The sequence below is a fragment of the Ilyonectria robusta genome (genome assembly GCF_021365365.1).
Source record: "Ilyonectria robusta strain PMI_751 chromosome Unknown BGZ61scaffold_24, whole genome shotgun sequence".
Lineage (NCBI taxonomy): Eukaryota > Fungi > Ascomycota > Sordariomycetes > Hypocreales > Nectriaceae > Ilyonectria > Ilyonectria robusta.
This window is the reverse complement of record NW_025764458.1, coordinates 748272-767034: the sequence shown is the minus strand read 5'-3', so window position 1 is coordinate 767034 and position 18763 is coordinate 748272. Positions and strand designations below refer to the sequence as shown.

Below are 18763 nucleotides of genomic sequence, written 5' to 3'. Positions count from 1 at the left end.
CGTGGTCGGTTGATGTGATCTGCGTGGATGAGGACACCGGTGAGTATAAGGACAAGATGAGAAAGGAGAAGGTCGCAACATGGTGTATAGGACCTATGTAAAGGGCAAGGGACTTCGAAAGGCGCTTCTGACTCGGACGAGTGGTTAGTTAATTGGTTTCTCTGGTGTAAACTGAGCTTCGCTTGGAGCTTGACACTTCCTCACTGGGACTCGGCATGGATCCCGCTCCCTTTGACGGCCTCGAGTTCATGCTGTTCGTGGTCTTGAACATGAGATGAGTGACGGAGGGGTAGACTGTCGTCAATGTCAATGTCAATGTCAAGATAACTTTATCGTGACTTAGAAACGGAGGATAGAGCCTCGTCTCCTTAAAACGTTTCCCTGAATTGACGCTACCCGTGTTCTCGGACATAAGCTGAGTATTGGTTCTCGCTCACTGCACAACCTGAGTGGTTGATTCGACCTCAACATTGTCGCTTCATAGAGATAGTTGTCTAACCATGATATTCAGCCAACGGAGTCTCGAAGATGACGGCATCTTGATTAATGAGAATCAAGCGATGTCCCAACTGGGAGTACATGTGTCGAGCATACGGCCATCGCTGACATCGGCTTCTCAAAGATATCAGTGTTGATGTGTCGAGCCGGACATACTTGTCAAGGAATCTGCCGCCCAGCCCGCAGCAAACCGGGCAAGTTCACGGTATGCCAGCTTGCCACGTTATCTTTCCACGACCGGAGTCGTTGACTGAACTAGAAGGGACCAGAACACCGGACTAGACTGCGCAGAGACTCGAGGTTGCGCTAACACTTGGATAGGCAATTTTGGAAACTGATAAGTTGAAGGCTACTGACTCAACGAGGATGAATGTGACTCGAATATGGAGATGTTTGGTACAGATATCGTCGAGTATGCTTCGGGGGACCTGGAGATTGATAAAGACAAAGTGGCAGCCATAAACACGTTGGAAGTCTGGGCGTGCAGGGGTGCACCTGCTCCTGAGTCGACGGGTCCCGGAGTGTCGGAGTCCGGAATACGAGGGGGTGGATGAAGATGACGACGACGGCATTGGCTTGGATACCCAAATTAGAAACGCAAAGGACGACGCCGCCTGGGGTTTCGTGTTGCTAAATGGGGTTACGAGAGAAAGGAGGACAGAAGAGTCTTGAACCGGGATGAACGGACTCTGGTGTTATGGAGCCGGAGGTCACGGGGAGGTGATGCCATGCAAAGCAATGGGACATATGGATGAATGGCTTCCCGATAGAAGAGTTGGCAGTGACAGCAGCATTGGTATTGATGTTGATCACGCACACAGCTGCCTGCAGATGCGACAGACTGAATTCCACGGCGAAGGACGAGCCACGCGGTCGACCCACGAGGTGAAAGGATCTTGGCATGTTGATGACCTCAACGGGGCAGGGCTGCCACGAGGCTCCTGGGCCCCCATATGAGACTACGTGTCAAAGGAGGCTTATCGATCCTGACAGCATGGCTCCAGTTCTGCCATGAAATCCTTGATAGCACGGAATCCAACACAAGGACATGGCTGATTTGAAATTGTTGGTCTGCCGGCAAGTTTGGGGAGAAGTGTCAGGCCCTGATCCGCAGTGACCATAGACCTTGGACCTGAGAGGTAACTCAGCGTCCGACCGTCGTCTCCACATTCCCAAGTTTTCGATGATTTTTGCTGCCCGGAAGGGAATACCTCGACTTTTAGCGACCTCGATGGTCTAAGGTCTAAGGTCTCTGCGGATCAGGGCTTCAGGCCTAATGCTGCTGTGATGCATCTGAGAACGCGCCGGGGCCCAGTCCTTCTAGAAGGCTTCGGCGATGCCGGGCGTGATAGAACACCCAGCACGGAATGTGCGCGGCTCCGTGCCTTGATTGCTAGAGCGTCGCGATTGTTTTCGAATCTTCGTTCAAGATTCTATTCACAGTGTGCTACGAAGCACGTTCTGTCCTAGGGCTGAGATGGTAGGCACCGGCGGCCATTCGAATTCCGCACCATTGTTGCTTTGTTGATCGAGGGTATTTGCGCGATGGCGTGCATGTGTAAGTAAATCTGGGGAAGGCCTGGCGCTATGTTTGGGACTACAACAGATGACGACTTTGCACGGAGGTTTGTAAGAGTGATTGACGAGATTGACGGAGAACCGGATCGTCGCAAGACTGGGGGATGGGCAGTGGGTGATCAAGGGCATGCCACTAACACGCCGTCTAGTAAAGATCGCGGTCAGCTCGGCGTCTATCCGATTTGCTCTTGTTTGGTGTTGGCGAGCGAAGCGCCGGATGTGAGACAGACGTGACGCTTATGGCGCAACCTTATCACATTGATCAAACTCATCACCCAGCTGGTAGGCAGCTCGATGGATCGAGTGATGCTGCAGGTATTATTAGCCGTTGACCGAGGTCCTCGGCGCAGCATCGAACGAGGGTGCGGCATCTGAATCCGCAGCTTCGGATGGGGAGGAAGCAGCGCAGCAGGCAACCGCATCAAGACGTCAATAACAACATAAACAAACAACTCGTTGTCGTCGACTACGGCTGCATGCACGCATGGTGCCATAGTTCTCCCCGAATGGATACGGGCAGACATGCATGTCTCTCGTTGACGCTCCTGATGTGGGCTTCTCGTGTGGGTTTCTTGGACCACTCTAGGTTCAGGTGTCGAAGCATACAGAACGCACAGCGCCGTTTCCCGGCAGTGTGGCCATGGTTCGTCACACGTAGGCAAGGATTGCCATCAGCGATGCTCCCTGCAGTTGGCTCTGGTTCCCAAACTACGGAGGCGCGCATCTGCACGTCGAGTATCATAGCGACGACTGCAGATTCCGCTCGAGCGACCTCGTGCCTAAGGCTCTGGCGTGTAAGAGCATAGCCTCGTCGCTCTCGCCCTGCACCACTGCTCGAGGTCTAAGGTGTTTCCGGAGCTCCCAGTTCCGGGGACACAAATGACCTCGCGCCGATCCCCAGAACATAGCCACGATCTAGCAGCTGGCAGTTGTCGGCCGTACTACGCACGCGAGGCTGCACTAAACGGAACGGTCAAAGAATAGCGGGAAGTCATCATCCGGAACACATTGGCGGTCGCGTGGCCACTGTCGACTCTCACCGACACTGTCATCGGGGCAGGCGATGGGAGACGGCGACAAAGATCGCTGGTTGCATGGGATTGATGAAACAACCAAGGCGTGAAACAATCCGGCCAGGCAGGCGAGTACGAGCTATGACGTTCTGGGCCTAAGGTGAGATGCTAATGCGAAGAGGTTGGCGTGCTATTTGGGTCGGCGACAACGGTGTAAGATGAGCTGCCAGGGCTGAGGTTGACGGTGGGGGCGCTTGCAATGACTGGACTTGGTGAGATTGATTATTGCCTGCGACTCTTGTTGGACCAGAAGAATAAGATATGGCGTATGACTCTACCGTGGTATGCTTTGAATGACAGAAATTTGATAGCAAGGGTCCGATCGACCGTAACCGAAAAGCGGCCTCCGCATTGCACAGTCATCTCTTCTTTCGGAGGAAATTGAGTAGCCTGGAATAATCCCCGAAACCTGGGGCCATAGCATTGCTGGTGTTTGCTGGGCTCGGAATGGCAATGGCTCGAGGGTTGTATCAGCGTAAATCAACGGCGGGACATGGTCATGGAGGGAAACGCAAGCGTGGGACGCGTACAGGGACATGGGATCGATGCTAAAACTTGGATGACGATGGGTTCTGGGAGGCTTCCGGGAGGCTTCCAAGGTCGACGCGCTCGCCACCAGGCTGCAAGCTGCAAGCTGCAAGCTGCCCTGGAATACAGCGGGGATTCGGGGATTGGCGAATGGCGGTGGACCGGATCGTGTGCTTCCATTGGCGCCGGCGTGCCTGGACTTGGTGTTTATTGGTCCCGAGGCCCCCTCCCGCTGTTCCTACAGTAGACTGCCGCAGCGAAACATGCGCTGGAACCTCGAGCTGTCGGGGCATTTTCTCTGACGCAGGGGCGCCGGCGCTGCTAGTGGCTCGGCTTGCTCCGTCTTCCCAGGGCTGCGTTGCAGATGGTGCGTTGCAGGATTTCCCAGCGTCGTGGTTTTTCTGCTCCTCTAGCGCTTCCGGTGAGGCCAGCTCGAGTTCGTCTGACAGAGCACGCTTCAGTGGGCGGAGGCGGTGTTGATCTTGGTTCCGGGGGCACTCAGCTTTCGGGGCACGCGCGCAGGCTGGAGAAACACACAGAATGGCAAGGCGTTTGTCTCGGGGAGGACGAGGCCTTGTTGCAGACAAAGAAATGAAGCGTGAATGGCATTGTGTGCTAATTCCAAAGACCACTATCATCTCCCTCAAAGGCCCGGCTATCTCTCCATCGGCATATGGCCTGCTCCGTCGGCAATTCCGCATAGCGTCAAAAGGCAGCGTCAATGCCAGTGTTAAGGACAGCGCCGGCGAGCTGGCCCCGTCGCCATTGCAACCGTCTCGCGCACCACTTCATTTCATTCTCCCTCGTTGCCTACCCCGTGCCATCAGCTCTCGAGGGCGTAGTAATCCCATCCCAGGAATAGCACCCGTATGGGGAAAGGAGAAACAAGACGTTGTCCCAAAGTGACGCACACTTGGCCACTCCGCGAGCCATATTCCGGTGCACCCTGGTCAAGCCCGGCCTGTCTCCTAACGCTCGCAGCTCCAGCGCGCAGCTCCCCTCAGGAACGCGTCTTCGCTGGACCCCTGGCCCCGTATCTTCACCTTCAGTTCCCGAAGCAGGCAGCGTGCTGGCGCATTAACCACGCAGAGCCATCCATTCTCAAAACAGTCGTGCTGCGGTGACATCCTCTGGTCCCCTCCCACGGGCGCGCTGCAACGTGCGCTCAATCCCTGCTTCGCCCGACTCTTGCGCCCTCTACGTAGTACCTAGTATCTAGGCCTCGGTTCGCTGGGTGGCCCGATCCCGTGGCTGCAGACCCTTTTTCCCCTTCCGACTCCCCATCCGCCGTGGCTTTCTTCACGCATCCACACCACACTCTCCCATACAAACCACAATCCGGTACCTCACGCCCCACCCCAAGTCTGAAACAGCCCAACGCTCCGGAACCTGGGAACCCCCGTCCAACGACAGTTCTTCTCGCCTCTCCTCCAAGCGCTCGATCTCACCGCCCTGGTCTTCTCGGCTTTCGCCTTGTGCCTTGTTCTTCGCCCCTGCTCCACATCTTCCAGAACGATAGCCGTCACCAAAGCTCAGACACGCAACCCCTTCCTCCGCCACAGATCTTTCGACCCCCTCCCAATCGCCGGCACATACATATTAAGAGCCCTACCCGTCCACATCCTTCACCATGTCGACTCCAGCCCAAGACGAATTCAACGCCCTTGTCTCCAAGAATACCCATCGAGAGACTCTCCATCCCGAAGATCGTGACGACCCCGACTTTGACCTCAAAGGCCTAGACATCTCTGAAGAAGACTCCTTCCGCAACGACCAAATCGACGCAGCTATGCGGATGCCTACTCTCGACCGACTCACCGGCGCTGGCGCCACTGAGATCAACCTCCCCCCCGCCTCCTTCGACAGCGGTCGTGCCACTGGCGTCAAGGGCGTCATCGCCGACGCCCGCAACTATGAGGCTGCCCGCAAGAACAAGTGGCGCAACCGCGTTCGCACTGCCCGTGCTAGCATCTTCGGCCTTGACACCATCTCCCACGCCACCTCCAAGAGCGACAGCGAGACCGATGATGACTCCAAGAGCTCTGCAAGCGACCCCGATGAGGATGCCTTCCTTCAGGAGTGGCGAGAGACCCGGAGGCGTCAGCTTGAGAGCGACGCTAACCGCGCCGTGAGGAACCGAAGGACCAGCCCTAGTGTCCGTATCTACGGCCGCCTGGACGAGGTTGATGCTCTCGGATACCTCGACGCCATCGAGAAGGTTAGCCGAGAAACCACTGTCGTCGTCTACGTCTACGACCACGAGGTAAGCAAGACAATCCATTTCACAACCAACCCATGACACTAACAAGCATCGCAGTGTGAGGTTTCCAGTACTATCGAGGCTGCTATGATGCCTCTCGTCAAGAGCAACTCAACCATCCATTTCGTCAAGGTCCACTACGACGAGATCGAGTTTGATAACGCGGCCGTCCCCGCCATCTTGGCCTATCGCAACCAGGGCGACTTGTTTGCCAACTTGACGGGAGTCATCGAGATGATCCCCGACGAAGAGAGCTTTGGCACCGCGTCATTGACCAAGCTCTTCAACAAGCATGATATCCTATGATCGGCCCTGGCCATATCATAATATCCCTTGTAGTAATGCCGTCACGTCAAAATCCTATTATCTCGTCCACGTCGGTCACACTAGACCTCGACTTCGACTCTATTACGATACCCCCATACGGATGAGGCTTCCCAAAAGAGGAACCCTCTCCCACACTATTCTTTATTGTTTCCTTTTATCATGTTGACTTGGTGGAGTTATTTGAGTACAGCGCACGACGAAGACTACTGCCACGTCTTGTTCTGCAGTGCAGGCTGGGGACTGGGTCAAACGCGAAGAGAACGCTTGGATGAATCCCGGAGGATGTATAGAAAATGTGGGGATTTGATTTGATTTGTTTTGGAATGAAAGATGCACAGAAGATATACCTATATGACTGGGCCCTTAGACAGGAACGGAGGGAGGGCAACTGTTGGAATTATAGAAGGTGTTTGGAACCACATGTACGAGTAATTATGACCCGTTGGACTCAATAATCTACCTGCTTGGTCTGTAAGAAGAGAAGACGTTCCTTCATCCATGAATTATGCGCCTATTTAATTTGGTGGTGAAGACGTGAAGCTTGACATACTTGATGGGCTAGAGCTGAGAATGGCGAGAACCCATGTGACTTGCCCTTCTCAGCACTGGGGTTGTAGGAGAGGACTCTTGGGGGTTTCAACAAGTTAAATAAGACTTGGACACAGACGTCATCCACATCTCCTCCCCGAATCCTAAACCGGAACTCTCTACCTCACCTGGTGCTCGAAGGACAAATCCAGTATGGAGTGGTTGAGCGAAGGAACGGAGGGGTGCTCAAATAGGTAGGTATGGCATGGCAGGACGATAAGACATGCATATGAGGAGTAGGTGTCACACGGCGCTAGACCGGGCGGTTGTTGGAGGGGGCCGAAGTTGTCCGAGATGGGCTGGTGTGTCAGATATTCTTGGCCCAACGAGCTTGTATTTGTACACGCGGTGGATGATGGGATTCGAGGTGCCATACGACGACTGTCTTACGTCATACGAAAATTGAGGGGTGGCCGAGGGGTACATTTAAATGATGGGAAATTTGAGAGATGTGCTTGAAGTTCGGTAAGGAAAAGCTGGGACTGGTAGGTTTCAAAGTGACGCGGGCTTTTGTTCTCGGCAATATGCAGCACGATGAGGAGTAAGTGAATGGTGTGGATGGGGGCAAGACCACTCAGGAACGAGAAGAAGAACAAGAATACGGAGAGGGAAAGAGGCGGTTACGGAGAGGGAATATTGGAATTAACTGATGGGCCAAGGGATAGGCTGGTTTTGGGCTGGTCCTAGGCTGGTCTTACGGCTGATGGGGAGATGCGGTTGAAGCAGACAAGATGGTTCGTCGTTGAGGTGCTCACGGGGTCTCCCAAAGCTCGGTACCCCGCAGTTGCGCTGCGCTAGGGAGCTAAAGACAGTCACGACGCCATGGTGGTGGGGCGCGGCGAGCTGCGAGCTGCGATAACGACACCGAACGATAGCAGTCGCCATGGCGCCCAGGCGCAACGCGATATGACACGGTCCTTTGGTATCTCGGGCTGGGGCGATTGGGCACCGACACCGTGTTTCCCCTTGTCTTTGTTTTCTGGCTTCTTGTGCAATGTGCAATGTGCCCTCGGCAAAAGAGAAACGAAATGGCTATTCTGTGAGACGTGGCGGAAAGGCTGCGAGCGGCTTACTGGGCTCGGTACCTGATCTGACGTGTATTCGTGACAAGCCCACGAGGCGGAGGCAGACATGGAGGTGCAGTGCAAGTCAGTGCATGAATGGAATTGCGGATTGCCCCTCTCCCTTTGAGGTGGATCCCTTTGGCTTGTCGATTTGTTAGTGAATTGTGCTAATCGATGCTGCCATCGGTTCACGATGAAGGCAGCAAGCGGGAGATGGCAGTAGATACAGATGCCCGGGACCTTGATGCTGAACGGGGCGTGAACGGGCTGCATCTTTGGCGTAAATCCACACAACCCGGACGGCTTTTATTAACCAGAATCGTCTTCACTTCCTTCGTGGCTATTTGTGCCAGATATGTGCATTTACGCCAAATGTCGCAGTGACTCTTCCATCCTGCCACCTGCCTCCACTGGGACTGGTTGCCTTTCTCCGTGCTGATCCTGCCTGTCGCCTGTTTCGAGCTTCGAGCCTTGTGAGCGTGAATTCACTTCCCTCCATGCCCATTCCCATTCACTCGCCTCTCGTGTCTACAAAGGTCATCGACTCAATAACTTTTCCCACTCCGCCCTTTTCACCTTCCTTTCTCCTCCATCCCATCCCCCCATCAAGCGCACGACGCCGCCGCCCCGATAGCTGTAGCGCCGCCCCGCGGTCTGATAGGAACCAACGTGCGAGACCCCCATCTTATCAGCTCCGCGCGCCAGCCAAAGGCGACCCCAACATAACCCACCCGCTTCGCTGCCCAGGTCACTCGTGTTAAAGACGTCGTCCACTTCACCTCAAACACCAGCCCAAACGTCGCCGGCGCTTCGCAACGTCATCGCGGGTACCTTTAGACCCGCAGGCCTTCTTCCATTTCCATTTCCCCACTGTGCGTGCTGCCCGCGTGCGGCGCCTCTCGCCAAGGCAACCTCAGCCCTTGGGTTCCAGGCCCGCCGCATATACCTACCTAGGCAAGGTAGACAAGGCCCCAGCAGGCAACAGGGTCGACAGGACGCCGTGGCATCGGCATCGGGGCACTGAGACGGGCTCAACGAACCAGAGGACACCCGGGTGCTTGCACTTCACTGCACTTGCGTGTTATTAGCTCATCCTCAGTCGCATTCACCTTGCAAACTAAACCCACGGGAACCTGAACGGTCAACCCTCAAGGCTCAAGCCTTCATTCGGCTTGCATCAGCCCCGAAGCGTTTCTCCGCTTCCCTCATCCCCGTCTCCATTTGCCTTTCCATCTCCTACACATGCTGGTAAGTTACTTCTCTCTCTCTCCTCTCTCTTCCTCTCTCTCTCCTCTCTCTTCCTCTCTCTTACCCTTCCATACTTCACTTGCTTTGCCTTCCATCCGGTTCCCTTTTGCTGCCCGCAAGGACCCTGCTTTCGCCCTGCTTTCACCCCGCCGCCACCAACCCATCCACGCTTCGCCTCTCGCTCCCTCCCCCTCCATCTCCGGCGATCCGTCTGCCCCTCCTTCTCCCGAACTCGCCCCTCTCATATAAGCTTCACCTTGACGCTCTCGACCTCCTCCTCCATGCGTCGCCCAACTGCAGTAAAGCCTATAATGTGATAAGGCGTCGTCGCTGATTTTGTTCTCTCCTCGTTATGGAACAGCAGGGTCCAACTCCTTGCACCTCGTCATCCGCCACGCATCGTGATACCCCATCTGCCCGGGAGTCGCCTGCATCTCCTGCGTCACTCTCCACGCCGACAGTGGCCCCTCAGTCCAGCACCACCGCAAACACTACTACAAACACTACCACTGCTACTTCAACTTCTAGCCTCGTCCCGACCACATCGACGACAAGCTCGACGACTCCTGCATCGACACCACCTCGGAACCAACTATCGACTTCCGAACCCTCCCTCCGCTTTCCCCGCCCTCAAGGTAACCGACTCCTTGCGAACTGGATCTCGTCCAGTAACCCCGACATCATGCGAGTTACATCAACCGAGGATACCGGCTTGTCCGAGTCCACCTACGAACTCATCACGGGTACCGACACCGAGTCACAAGATGACAACTATACCGAGTCTATGGGCGAGTCCGTCGGCTCTCTCGACTTTCACCGTCCCGATGACGTCCACAGCCTCGCTGACACCGAACACACCTACGACGACGAATCGGTCGCCGGCGATGTCGAGCTGCATGCCAACACTGCCCGCCAAGACGACGGCGACGAGTACGATACTGCCGTCCTTGACCCAACGCCATCGCCGCAAGTCGACGAAGCATCTGCTTCTAATAATGAATCTGACACCGAGTCGGAATCAGAGGACGATGCTCGCTCTCGGTCCTCCCTCGAATATACGCAGCAGAGTCTCAAAACTCCATCTATTCCTACCCCGGAAGCTAGTAGGATTGTGGATCGACCCGCTGCCGACGCCATTGCTGGTGATGAAGGCGATCGTCCAAGTCTACGAACGACCATCACTACTTGGTCCTCGGAATGGTACAAATATATCGGGGCTAGGGCGGCTCTCGCCCGGACCTCTTTAATGGAGTCCACCATGTCGGCACTCCCTGGTATCATCTTTGCCCTTGTCGTGGCCCTGTTGATCCCCGTCTTCTACTCACCCCCACCCCACGATCCCCACATTCCCGCAGCCACGCCTGTCCTCACTCCCCACCCCACGACGTCCTTGGCTCCCGCTACCAGCCAAACCTCATCTACACAGTGGGCTCTATCTACATCAACTGAACTCGCTGGACTTGTCCCGCTTGAGAATGCCCTCCCTGATGAGTGGCTCTTTGCGGGCAAGAAGCCCGACATGGCTGTCTTCAAACAGCATGGCCAATTTCTCGTTCGTATGCCCTCGGATGTCAAAGAGGCCTGGCTGGCAAAGAAGTGCTTGACCTTCTCAGCCACGCGCGGCGACGACTCCGTCCCCATGACTGCATCTTCTGTTGAGGACGGCATGCTTATCAAGTTCCCCTATGAAGAGTCTCATGGAACTGTCAAGGTCGACATTACAGCCCTTTGTCGGCCAAAGATTCGCAAAGCTTTCCGCGTCACCTTTGACAAGGGCATTATGGAGGGAGCTTTGGAGATTACCAAGAACCTCGCCCAGGATTTGACTGAACTCGTCCCCGCTGCTGCTCAAGAGGCAGAGCGTTGCTTCGGGGAAGCCAAGCGATCCTTGGAGTCAGCCTCCGACAACGTCCTGACAGTCTCCGATAGCCTACTCAAGGACCTCAGCACTCGCTTCCACAATGCCCATCGATCCCTGGGCTTCATTAAGTTGGAGGCCCGGGAGCGCATCCAAAGCGCCAAAGAGGAAGTGTCAAAGCAGTTTGGCGTCATCGCGGAGCAAGTCACACAACGGCTCTCCAAGTCTCGCGATGTTCAGGACCAGGCCAAACTGAGCCTCCTTGATGCTCAGATCTCTGCCAAGCTATGGTGGCTGAAGCTGACAGGAACTAAGGACGAGCACAACCAGTACGAGCACAAGGCTAAGAGCTTTATGGCTAAGAAGAAGGCCGACGTGAACGAAGCGCGCAAGACAAGACGCAACGATACCGACGACAAGACCGACGTCCGCTCTGGACTGTGGAACAAAGTGTTCAACGGCCCTCGATGTGCAAACAAGCTCGGGCGAGGAAAGCGGGGAATGCAACAATGCAACTTCGTGGTGTAAGGGGGTTCATTTAATTTCTTTGATCGTTCATCTTATTGCTGGAGGTAGCTTTGTGGTGTGGATGGATTCGGGCTGGCACTTACGAGGCATGGGACTCACGGTATTGGACGGAGTTTTTGGTCTCTCTTAACAATCATGTAGACATTGTCTTGTTCTTTTTCTTTACACTTTTCTGTTGTTTGCTTCATGAATACTCAATCCCCCTCCGCGTTTCCCTTGGTTATCCAGCATCCCCTCACTTTTGATGTGCTTCCTGACACATGTGTACATGTACATGATACGATGGGACAAGACGGGAGAAAAAAGCAAGACAAGGCAGTCGGATGATCCTTCTCGGGACAGGTGAATATTGCCAGGTTGTAATACTTTTCAGCATTACGGGGGGAAAGCAATGAGAAGAGAGCCAGATGAGATCCCCTTTGGGATTGGTGAATACACTAAGTTGTAATACTACCCAGCATTCATGTGAGAACCAAACTGGATGGCTCGGAAAGGGTGACATGATACATTGGGATGCACCAAGTTTGCACTCGATCTAAGTTACTCATATAATTATACTAGAGCACAGTTCGTCGCCAATATATAAGAGTTAAGGTAAGAGGTAGGGAAAAGTCCTTCTATTTATTTTTTATCATTTATTCTCTCTCTTTTAAGATGCCTTGTTCTAAAGCATGAGATACTTGTCTTTTATGCTTAGGTAGTAAAGCTCTCACGGTACAAGCGCTCGGGTGCAAACTTTCTGCCGTCCACTATCTATTGGTGTGCTGGTTCCCGGGTTAGTGTCTGATGGCCACAGTGGTCAGGTAATTATTTGCTGTGGAATCGTTATGCTCAGGTAATTAGCTGTTGAGTCATGCTGCCCGGCAACGCAGCTAATGCCTTGGACGTGGGGAATCGCCGTGGAGATGATCTTGGTGAGCATGGACGACAACAGGAGCGAGTGCAGCAAGGGCCACTTCAACGGTAACGATATTTCACATTCCCACAACACTTGAAATTATAAAGAGAGTTATTAATAAGACGCTGTTTAAAAAGACTTGTTATTGCTCACCACCCGACCACCACCTGACCAAGAGGGAGTTGGTTGTTTTGTGAATGGGAAAAGCGGCCAATGTCAAATCATTCACGTGGCTCCACCTGTAGGTAATTTTGCGTTGGGGCCTTGGACAAAGCATGTACCCCATCGGCAAAATAGCGCAGGAGAGTGACTTGCAGAGGTGCCTGAAGAAGTGCGTGGCAGTCGGCCAATGACAGGGCTTGTTGACTTTTTGCAGGCAGGTTGCACCGCCTGGAGCACACACCGCAGCAGGCAAGCAGGCAGCGGCACGGCGGGCCAGGCCCAGCCTAAGGAGGGGCAACTATTTCTCTTCGGGCGGCGAGGAGGGAAGGGGGAGGGGGGAAACAAATCACCAGACAAAACTCCCATCTCGCACCCGCACACCCTTACACCCTTTTGCTCAACGGACCTTGCACCAGCGCAGCAACGCTCGTCGAATATTCCTTTTTCTCCCGTGAGTTCCCCCTCTGTTCGACTGCAGCTGCGCGCTCTGCCTCTCCGAACCCCTCCTCGTTCTGAGGACCCTGTCCGCCGTTGGTGGCCCGCCCGCGGAGCGAGCAGGAGGGGGGAAGAGGGGTCAAAATCGCCCACCACACGGGAACCGCACATGCTAACGGGACGGCCGCCACAGATTTTACGAGTCCAAGATACACGTCACAAACGCCAACATGTCTGCTTCCGAAGTTACTGAGCCCAAGGTCGAGGAGACCAAGGTCGAGACCACCGAGGTACGTGGACGGAACTGCTGCCGGTTTGGGTCGTGATTGTGCTTCCCCGCGATTTTGACGGCATCGCATCGGTTGGCGGGACGGCGCGAGGAACCAAACCTTCGTCATCGTTTGGGATAGGGCGGGATAAGATGGGATGGGATGGGTTGCTGCCGTCGTGTGCGCTACTCGGCCTCGTCGGTTCGGCTCAACCTATCCCGTCTCGTCGACTTGCCCCTTTGTTGCGGTCTGGTGGCCGCCTCGCTATCTGTTTGCGCGATCTCGAGCACCGTCTTACCCCAGCTTGCTTCGACATGTCCTACCATGACCCGCTTGCGTGCATCTCCTCTTTTGCTTATAAGAACCCTGCTAACATGGTAACCAACTCTCTTAGGCTGAGAAGCCCGTCACCTCCTCATCCGTTTTCTCGATGTTCGGCGGTGGTGAGAAGAAGGAGAAGAAGGAGGACGAGGACCGCGGCGACAACTCTGGCAGCGCCAAGGCCCAGCGTGAGGCCAAGGGTGACGAGGTATGTCTACCATCCCTCACGGAGCTTTTGCGCTCGGGGCGAATAGCGGAAGAGGCGGCTGCTGCCACCGCTTCATGAGGAATGCCACCCTGACTGACCAACCCCGTGTATAGGATGTCGCTCCCGAGTCCGAGGATGTCCACTTCGAGCCCGTCATCAAGCTGACCGAGAAGGTCGAGACCAAGACCAACGAGGAGTCTGAGGAGCAGGTCTTCAAGATGCGCGCCAAGCTTTTCAAGTTCATCAAGGAGTCCAGCGAGTGGAAGGAGCGAGGCACTGGTGACGTCCGTCTGCTTAAGCACAAGGAGAACGGCAAGACCCGCCTGGTCATGCGCCGTGACAAGACCCTCAAGGTCTGCGCCAACCACTACAGTATGTATCTACCCGGGGGAGGCCGTGTGGGAAACCACGCACTCTGAAATGTCTTGAAATGTTGTTGCTGACTTGGGCATTGTAGTTGTCCCGGAGATGAAGCTCTCCCCCAACGTCGGCTCCGACCGCAGCTGGGTGTGGAATGCCGCCGCCGATGTCAGCGAGGGCGAGCCCGAGGCCGTCACCCTGGCTATCCGATTCGGCAACTCCGACAGTATGTACCTTGCGAGCCATTGTGTGAGCTCCAAATGCTAACGCTACGATTCACAGACGCCAACGCCTTCAAGGATGGTTTCATCAAGGCCCAGCAGGAGAACGAGCAGATCTTCGCCAAGGCTCAGGAGGCCGACAAGACTACCGAGGAGCCCGCTGCTGAGGGTGCTTCCGAGCCCGCTGCTTAAGCAAACTCTGGTTGTCACACCATTTACGGGCTCGGCCTGGATGGCTGCTGGGATTTAGTTATAATCCCCGTTGATGTCCAGGCCGGACCCCGATCTCCCCCACACGTCACCACAACACGCCTTGGATATCGTCGTCGATGGACGACGATGGCGCCATCTTCCTTGAACCCCCAAACCCCATCCCCATACACACGCACACATCACCACCACCACTACACGCACACACTACACCACTGATACGAAGCAGTTGAGGAAGACCCGCGGAATGGAGGGCCATGGAGAGTGGAATGGGAGGAGAGCGCCACTATGGATAGCTCGCCTTTAGGCGGTTTGGTGGATGGACGGATAGCATCAAGAGCATCAGATCACAGCACATTCAATTGAAAAAATTAGATAGACCCGGATGGTTTCCCACCTGCGTGACTAGTCAATGGACGACGGCGTTCCTGTGTGATATGTGATTGCCATGCAGCTACATGGATGGACCAACCCTGGGAGCTTCAGCCACCAACCATGGTTGAAGGGGGGTTTTGTCTTTGTGCGGTTGTGGTTGTGGATGGCAATGGCGGTGGACGAAGAGTGGATGAAGTGTGGATGAAGTGTGGACGAAGTGTGGCTGAAGGAGGCGACCGGGACGCGTTCGGCGGGGTTGCGCCACAAGAGCCCGATGTACCCGGCCACGGCATGTGTTGGTCGGCGTGTAGGTCGAACGGATTCACGCAGTTTACGCCCGTTTTCCGTTTTCCAGGGGTAAGTCGTCTCCCCCCCATGCCAAGAGCTGGGGGATGTTTGCTTTGCTTCCCCCTGGACTCTCATCTCATCTCAGCTCACAGAGAGGCAGACAAGAATACGATCGGTGGCTGCGCAATGGACGTGGCCAGGGCGGGAGAAGAAGAAGAAGAAGAAGGAACTGGAAGGACGGGGTGGCTGATGGTAGCGCCCCCAATCCAAAACACGCCTGACTGGACGGGCTCGGTGACGCCACAGAACGCACTGTTGCTAAACCCGTCGTTTGCAGGACGCGCTTTGGCGGGCGTCCCAGGAGGTATACCTACCTTAATTGCCTGGCGAAGCTTGTACTCCGTACCCGGGCTGGAGGAACAGACACCGTAGAGGCAAGCATGCTTCGATCGTACGTAGACGCATCGGTAGTACACACCTTGTAGGGCAACGCCAGCCAGTACCTGGTAGGCAGATGGGCAGGGAGACAGACAGGCAGGCAGGCAAGGACAAGCAAGGCAGAGACCACCCGAGGCGGTGGAGTTCCGGGGCTCGCAGCCGTGCAAGACACTCCCTCCCTTGCGCGTGCTCACCCACAGCGAAGAAGGCGACAGGCGACAGACAGGCGACAGCAAGTCACTAATTGCAAGCCCCAGCGAACGAGGAACTCGGGGACAGCAGGATTCCCGCTGTGGGTTTCTCTTCTCAGCCTCCTCCTCCGTCCCCGTCTCAGCGCGCGTCAAGGTCCGCGAGGTTCAAGCCTCTTCGCCCACTCTCTCTCCCGCTTGCCTTCCCTCTCTCTCTCTCTCTCCCTCTCCCTTGCTGCTCTTTTCGCCTCGTCGCCCACACACACACACACGCCCCCTACCTTACCTAGCCCGTTGCTTTTTTTGTCGCCCGCTCCAAACCCTCGCTCACACTCGCTCGTTCCTTGCTCCCCAAACGTTGTCGTGTGTGCAAGCAGCGCGTTTGTGGAAAAACCCCGTTGACGGCGCCCACTTACTTCGCTTCCTCGCTCGCGCTTCTCTCTCTTGGATCCATCCGTCCATCCCCAATCCCCATTTCTCTCGCCCCCCGTCTTGCTCCTCCCCCCCCGTCCTACCCGCCGCCGCCGCTGCCCGCAGACGCCGTCCGACCGACCTTTTCCGCCATCGCTGTAGGAATTTGTCCTGTAACCCAACCCAACCGACCTACCCACCCCCCGCTGGTCTCCCTGTCCTCCCCACGTCGCCGTGTGTGAGTCGTGTGAGAGAGAGAGCTCCTGTCTGTGTCTGTCTGTCAGTCTTTTTTTTCCCACCCACGCTGGGCTTCAACAGAAAGGGAGATTTCCCAGCAACGTTACCATGTTGGTCGAGGTGAGTGTTTGACGCCTGCCGTCTTTTTCCGTTCTTGTCTGCTGGCTGTTCGTCCCTATTGCCCCCATTGCCCCCGGATGTTTGCCTTGCCCTTCTCGGCCAGCTCTTCTCTTGGTGCCTCGTGTGCCGTCATTGTTCCGCTTGGAGCTGCTGTGCGGCTGTCCGTTGCTCTGACTGTCCGGCCTCCCGGCTGGCTTCCCGGTGGTTGGATTCTCGTTCGTCGGTGATTCGCGGTTGGTGGCCTTGGGATGAGTGTTTGCTGGGCGTGTCGTCGTTGCGAGGGCGAGAATGGGCTGGACTCGGCCGTGACAGGCCGTCGTCTTGTGTCTGGTTGGCAGTGGTTGTCGAGTTGGCAGCTTGACAGCTGGCGCCAGCTGAACCTGATGGTCTCGTCAGCTGTCAAGCACTGCTCGTGGCTTCAGGCGTTTCTCGTGGCACAAACACGCCGCAAAGCACACCGCATTGCACGCGTCTCATTGACAGCGCCGCCTGCCTACTCTGCCTTCTTGCCTTCCTGCCTGTCACCCGCTTCTCTGCCGGCTGTTGACCATCACCATCATTTCTCAATCGCCATCACATTGCAATCACCACCGCCATCGCCATCACCGCGAGCAGCACAGGCACCAATCCCTTGAAGCTTTTCCTACTATCTTTGCCGCTGCTTGTGGTTCATCTACGCACCTACACATCTACACGGAGATCGCACATCACCTCCTTCACAGCCTCATCACAGCCATGCCCACTCCACGAACTCGGCGATCCGCCACTCCTCGCAAAATTCGTGCTGACGATCTACAGCGCAAAGTCAAGGTTGTCACTGAACAACACATCATGTGAGTTTTCATGCCTCCCTGTCCTCTTCCTTTTGTACTCTTGCCCTATTGTGGCCACTCCCCCTCCCCCTCCCCCTCCCCCTCCCCCTCCCCCTCCCGGCGCGAACGTCTTCCTCCCACAGCCCAATACTCGGCTGAAGAGCCTACACATTCACTGTCACAAGAGCTATTCAGTGCTGACGAGACTGCGCCTCAAAGTGACAAGCCTGCCATCGAAGGCTTCCCTATGCGAGAATGGAGCTTGAAGATCTTCTTGATTGACGAGGACGGCACTGAGCGCCCTGCCGACGTCTTCACCAAGGTCGTCTACAACCTGCACCCGACCTTTGCGAACCCCGTCCAGAGTATGCTTCCCTTCCTCCTTGGTACCTCCATTGCACCTCCATTGGCCTCATGCTTCGCATTTTCCCCGAGATTGGATTGCTAATCTACTTACCTCGCCCTGTAGCCTTTGTCAAGCCACCCTTTCTTTGCTCGAATGAGGGTTGGGGTGAGTTTGATTTCAGCATCGACTGCTACACCACCGAGAAGACCAAGCTTGCGCCAATCATCCAGGACCTTAACTTCGGCAAGAACAAGTACGAGGTCGTCCACAACGTCACCTTCAAGAACCCCTCCCAATCCCTGCAGGAGCGCCTGCGTGAGACGGGTCCCCTGCCCACCGACGACGACCACCGGCCCAAGAAGAAGGGCCTTGCCATCAAGAGGAGCGCCCAGAAGTTTGACTATGAGAAGATTGCCGAGGCCCTGGAGAAGCTTGAGGAGGAGGACTTGCTGCGTGTCATCCAGCTCATCAACGAAAACAAGGGTCCCGACACGTACATAAGGAGTGATGTGGAGGGTAAGTTTATTCCTTGTTTGATTTCTCGGTTGGGGAGATTGCCTACTCGGTGCTCCTCTACCCTCTCTCCTCCCCCCCTCCCTTTTCTCTTCCTCAATTGATGTGTGTGTGGTGAGCTAATAGTGGATGACTTGACTCAAGCCGGAGAGTTCTCGATTGATCTCTACACTATGCCGGAATTACTCTCGACTAAACTCTGGGACCACCTGGTGAGCCTTCCTTGACAATCGTATGGCTGGTGCCGTTTACTCATATCACCCAACAGTACAAGAAGGGCCTTGTCACCTAAATGACCTCATTCTTACATCTTAATGTTAAACCCTATTGTTTCTTTGCCAAAAGTGGTTCAGCAATTGATATCTGAATGAAGGCTGGAACGAGACGGTCCACGACATGAC

General features: G+C 55.4%; 6 protein-coding genes across 6 annotated transcripts; 5 read left to right on the top strand and 1 right to left on the bottom strand.

Annotated features, from left to right (window-relative positions):
• The first annotated feature begins 2434 nt into the window (after positions 1-2434).
• BGZ61DRAFT_460501 (uncharacterized protein) lies at positions 2435-3657 on the top strand. Its single transcript, XM_046247031.1, has 2 exons — positions 2435-3221; positions 3271-3657. Exon 1 carries the CDS (start codon positions 2466-2468, stop codon positions 2880-2882), a length of 417 nt encoding a protein of 138 aa, XP_046098788.1. The 5' UTR covers positions 2435-2465; the 3' UTR covers positions 2883-3221; positions 3271-3657.
• Positions 3658-5307: 1650 nt separating this feature from the next.
• Positions 5308-6243, top strand: BGZ61DRAFT_483349 (thioredoxin-like protein; the record flags this gene model as incomplete). Its single annotated transcript, XM_046249483.1, has 2 exons — positions 5308-5940; positions 5995-6243. 2 exons carry the CDS (start codon positions 5308-5310, stop codon positions 6241-6243), a joined length of 882 nt encoding a protein of 293 aa, XP_046098787.1.
• A 1421-nt stretch (positions 6244-7664) lies between these two features.
• BGZ61DRAFT_483348 (uncharacterized protein) lies at positions 7665-8189 on the bottom strand (the record flags this gene model as incomplete). The annotated part of the gene is made up of 1 exon (XM_046249482.1): positions 7665-8189. The coding sequence occupies one exon, from the start codon at positions 8187-8189 to the stop codon at positions 7665-7667; it is 525 nt and encodes a 174-aa protein (XP_046098786.1).
• An 819-nt stretch (positions 8190-9008) lies between these two features.
• BGZ61DRAFT_114809 (uncharacterized protein) lies at positions 9009-11668 on the top strand. The gene is made up of 2 exons (XM_046236982.1): positions 9009-9164; positions 9526-11668. The coding sequence occupies exons 1-2, from the start codon at positions 9159-9161 to the stop codon at positions 11548-11550; spliced, it is 2031 nt and encodes a 676-aa protein (XP_046098785.1). The 5' UTR covers positions 9009-9158; the 3' UTR covers positions 11551-11668.
• Positions 11669-13594: 1926 nt separating this feature from the next.
• Positions 13595-14882, top strand: BGZ61DRAFT_114673 (RanBP1 domain-containing protein). Its single transcript, XM_046236981.1, has 5 exons — positions 13595-13843; positions 13957-14215; positions 14301-14429; positions 14486-14645; positions 14698-14882. Exons 1-4 carry the CDS (start codon positions 13745-13747, stop codon positions 14614-14616), a joined length of 618 nt encoding a protein of 205 aa, XP_046098784.1. The 5' UTR covers positions 13595-13744; the 3' UTR covers positions 14617-14645; positions 14698-14882.
• A 2544-nt stretch (positions 14883-17426) lies between these two features.
• BGZ61DRAFT_363975 (yeats family-domain-containing protein) lies at positions 17427-18589 on the top strand (the record flags this gene model as incomplete). Its single annotated transcript, XM_046241476.1, has 4 exons — positions 17427-17524; positions 17723-17868; positions 17973-18365; positions 18489-18589. The coding sequence occupies 4 exons, from the start codon at positions 17427-17429 to the stop codon at positions 18587-18589; spliced, it is 738 nt and encodes a 245-aa protein (XP_046098783.1).
• Positions 18590-18763: the final 174 nt, after the last annotated feature.